This window comes from Egretta garzetta, unplaced genomic scaffold (genome assembly GCF_000687185.1).
Source record: "Egretta garzetta isolate BGI_Z169 unplaced genomic scaffold, ASM68718v1 scaffold13, whole genome shotgun sequence".
NCBI lineage: Eukaryota > Metazoa > Chordata > Aves > Pelecaniformes > Ardeidae > Egretta > Egretta garzetta.
This window is the reverse complement of record NW_009259239.1, coordinates 239,516-241,764: the sequence shown is the minus strand read 5'-3', so window position 1 is coordinate 241,764 and position 2,249 is coordinate 239,516. Positions and strand designations below refer to the sequence as shown.

Here is a 2,249-nt window from a genome sequence, read left to right as displayed (position 1 = left end):
CTTCTTTACTTTGAGGGTGACAGAGCACTGGCACAGGCTGCCCAGAGAGGTTGGGGAGGCTCCTTCTCTGGAGATATTCAAAGCCCGCTTGTATGAAGTCCTGTGCAACCTGCTCTAGAAGAACCTGCTTTAGCAGAGAGGGGTGGACTGGATGATCTCCCGAGGTCTCTTCCAACCCTTGCCATTCTGTGACTCTGTGATTCTGTGTGATTTAAAGAGCAGTCATGGTTCCTTTTCCCTTGAAACTACGGCAGTTAACCTTTCCCTCCCTGACTTCATTCAGTGGTTCAGGATTAAAAAAAAAGTGTTTGCTCCCAGCCTAGGTTTGTGCCCTTCTTTGCCTGAGAATCCCTCTAGGCTACGGGCTGGGTTAGGCCAGGCCTTTCCTCCTGTCCGCGTATTCTGGCCTTGCAGTGGGCTGGGCCGTGTACAGCAAGGACAAAGTTCAGGGCTGGAGGGAAAGCAAATACAGAGCAGATAACTGTAGTCTGGGGAGTAACAAACTGTAGGTTTGCCAAGGGGCCAATCGCTTCTGAGAGATGATAAGCAACTTCCAGTTCTGACGGCTGCACTGATCCCGTTCCTCTGTAGTCAGTGCAAAAGCTGACTTGGTTGACTGACTTCGGTTCAGAACTTAATAGGGAATAATGTCTTCCCTGCTTTTGAGTAATCAGATTGTGTGAATGCGGGAAAACTACAAGCGCCTGTGGCATTGCAGTTCCCTGGGTTGGTTGTTATTTGCACTCCAGTTCTTTGACACTACCCGACCCTTTCTAGGCTGCTGTTGCAGGACAAAATCTTACTCTTTCCTACACATACTAGTTTCTAGTGACTAAAGGTGCGTATTGATCCAGTAAGGTGATTATTGCCATGGGCAGAGAGATGGATCAGGAGCAAAAGCAGTATTTCAGAGACTAGAAATAGATGTTTCCGTAGCACTGTACAATTTGCAGAATCTTGCCGGACTGCTGCTCAGCAAGTGTGCTACGACCTCTTCACTGTTTTGAACTGGGGGGGGGGGTCGGGCATTTTCTTGATAGACATATACGGGTGGTACAGAAGCTGCATCAGGAACTTAAATATTTCCCTTTTCTGGTCTTTTCTTAGACTCCAAGATGAACTTGGATGATTTCATCAGTATGAATCCCAAGGTGGGATGGGGCTCGGTGTTTCCCCTTCCAGACTTTGTGCATCGATTTGGCAGACAGACTGATTACAGCTATTCCTTGGAAGGACAGTGAACAAAGTTCTCCCTGCTTCTGTTTTGAATGGGTGTGTTTTGTTTTGCTGCTCTTACATTGTATTTATGGTTCACATTTCCTTACATGGAGTAAGTATTTGGGCAAATAGAATACCTAATCAGAAATATCATGAACTGAATAAAAACTTTTATTTTGATTATGTAAGAATGAACTTGGTTTTTATCATGTTCGAATCAGAGGCAGACATCCCACCATAAGCACATTGCTTTTCCATCTACTGTGCTCAAATTGAATAGAGCATTTATATGCTGTAAGAAAAGCTTTTGGGAAAAGATACGCATAAAATACTGAACAATGCAGCTTAAATTGTTAAATGTCGACACATTTTAGAGGTGAGATACAGTATATTTTCTTATGATTTCTGTCACTGACATAAACAGATGGTGCATCTCAGTTTAGTCGCTAACTTTTATCAATTAGGCTTATTTAGCAGAAGCCCAAAGGCCAGACCCACAAAGGGAACATAGATTTAGTAGTGCAATCTTGAACTCCCAAGCACCAGGTAAGTATCTAAGTTTCTGTGCTGTACGAGGAGAGAATTAAATGCCTGCCATTTCAGTTAAAGTGTTGTAGTGCTGATGGTTGCTGGAAGATGCAGTTGCTTTTCCTGCTTACACTGGCTGCGTGTTCTCACCAGCCCCATGTGCTTGCACTTGGCGTTTGTCTGGCCCCATGGTAATCCAGGGTAGGAAGCTGAACCGACAGAAAGAAGCAATATTTTTTTTCTGTCAGGAGAGAATTAAATGCCTGCCATTTCAGTTAAAGTGTTGTAGTGCTGATGGTTGCTGGAAGATGCAGTTGCTTTTCCTGCTTACACTGGCTGCGTGTTCTCACCAGCCCCATGTGCTTGCACTTGGCGTTTGTCTGGCCCCATGGTAATCCAGGGTAGGAAGCTGAACCGACAGAAAGAAGCAATATTTTTTTTCTGTCTCTTAGCTGCTCAAACTGGCTTGCCGCGAGGTCAGACAGCTGCTCTTGCTGGTATAA

At 44.8% G+C, this 2,249-nt stretch overlaps 1 protein-coding gene across 2 annotated transcripts in view; it reads left to right on the top strand.

Moving 5' to 3' along the window:
* Positions 1 to 2,249, top strand: part of NTAQ1 (N-terminal glutamine amidase 1) — a 21,928-nt gene that overhangs the window by 14,341 nt on the left and 5,338 nt on the right. For both annotated transcript variants that reach the window (XM_035891581.1, XM_035891582.1), the window contains exon 5: positions 1,108 to 1,272. In XM_035891581.1, coding sequence (XP_035747474.1) covers positions 1,108 to 1,241 — 134 coding nt within the window. In that variant the 3' untranslated portion in view covers positions 1,242 to 1,272. The remainder of the gene's footprint in view (positions 1 to 1,107; positions 1,273 to 2,249) is intronic.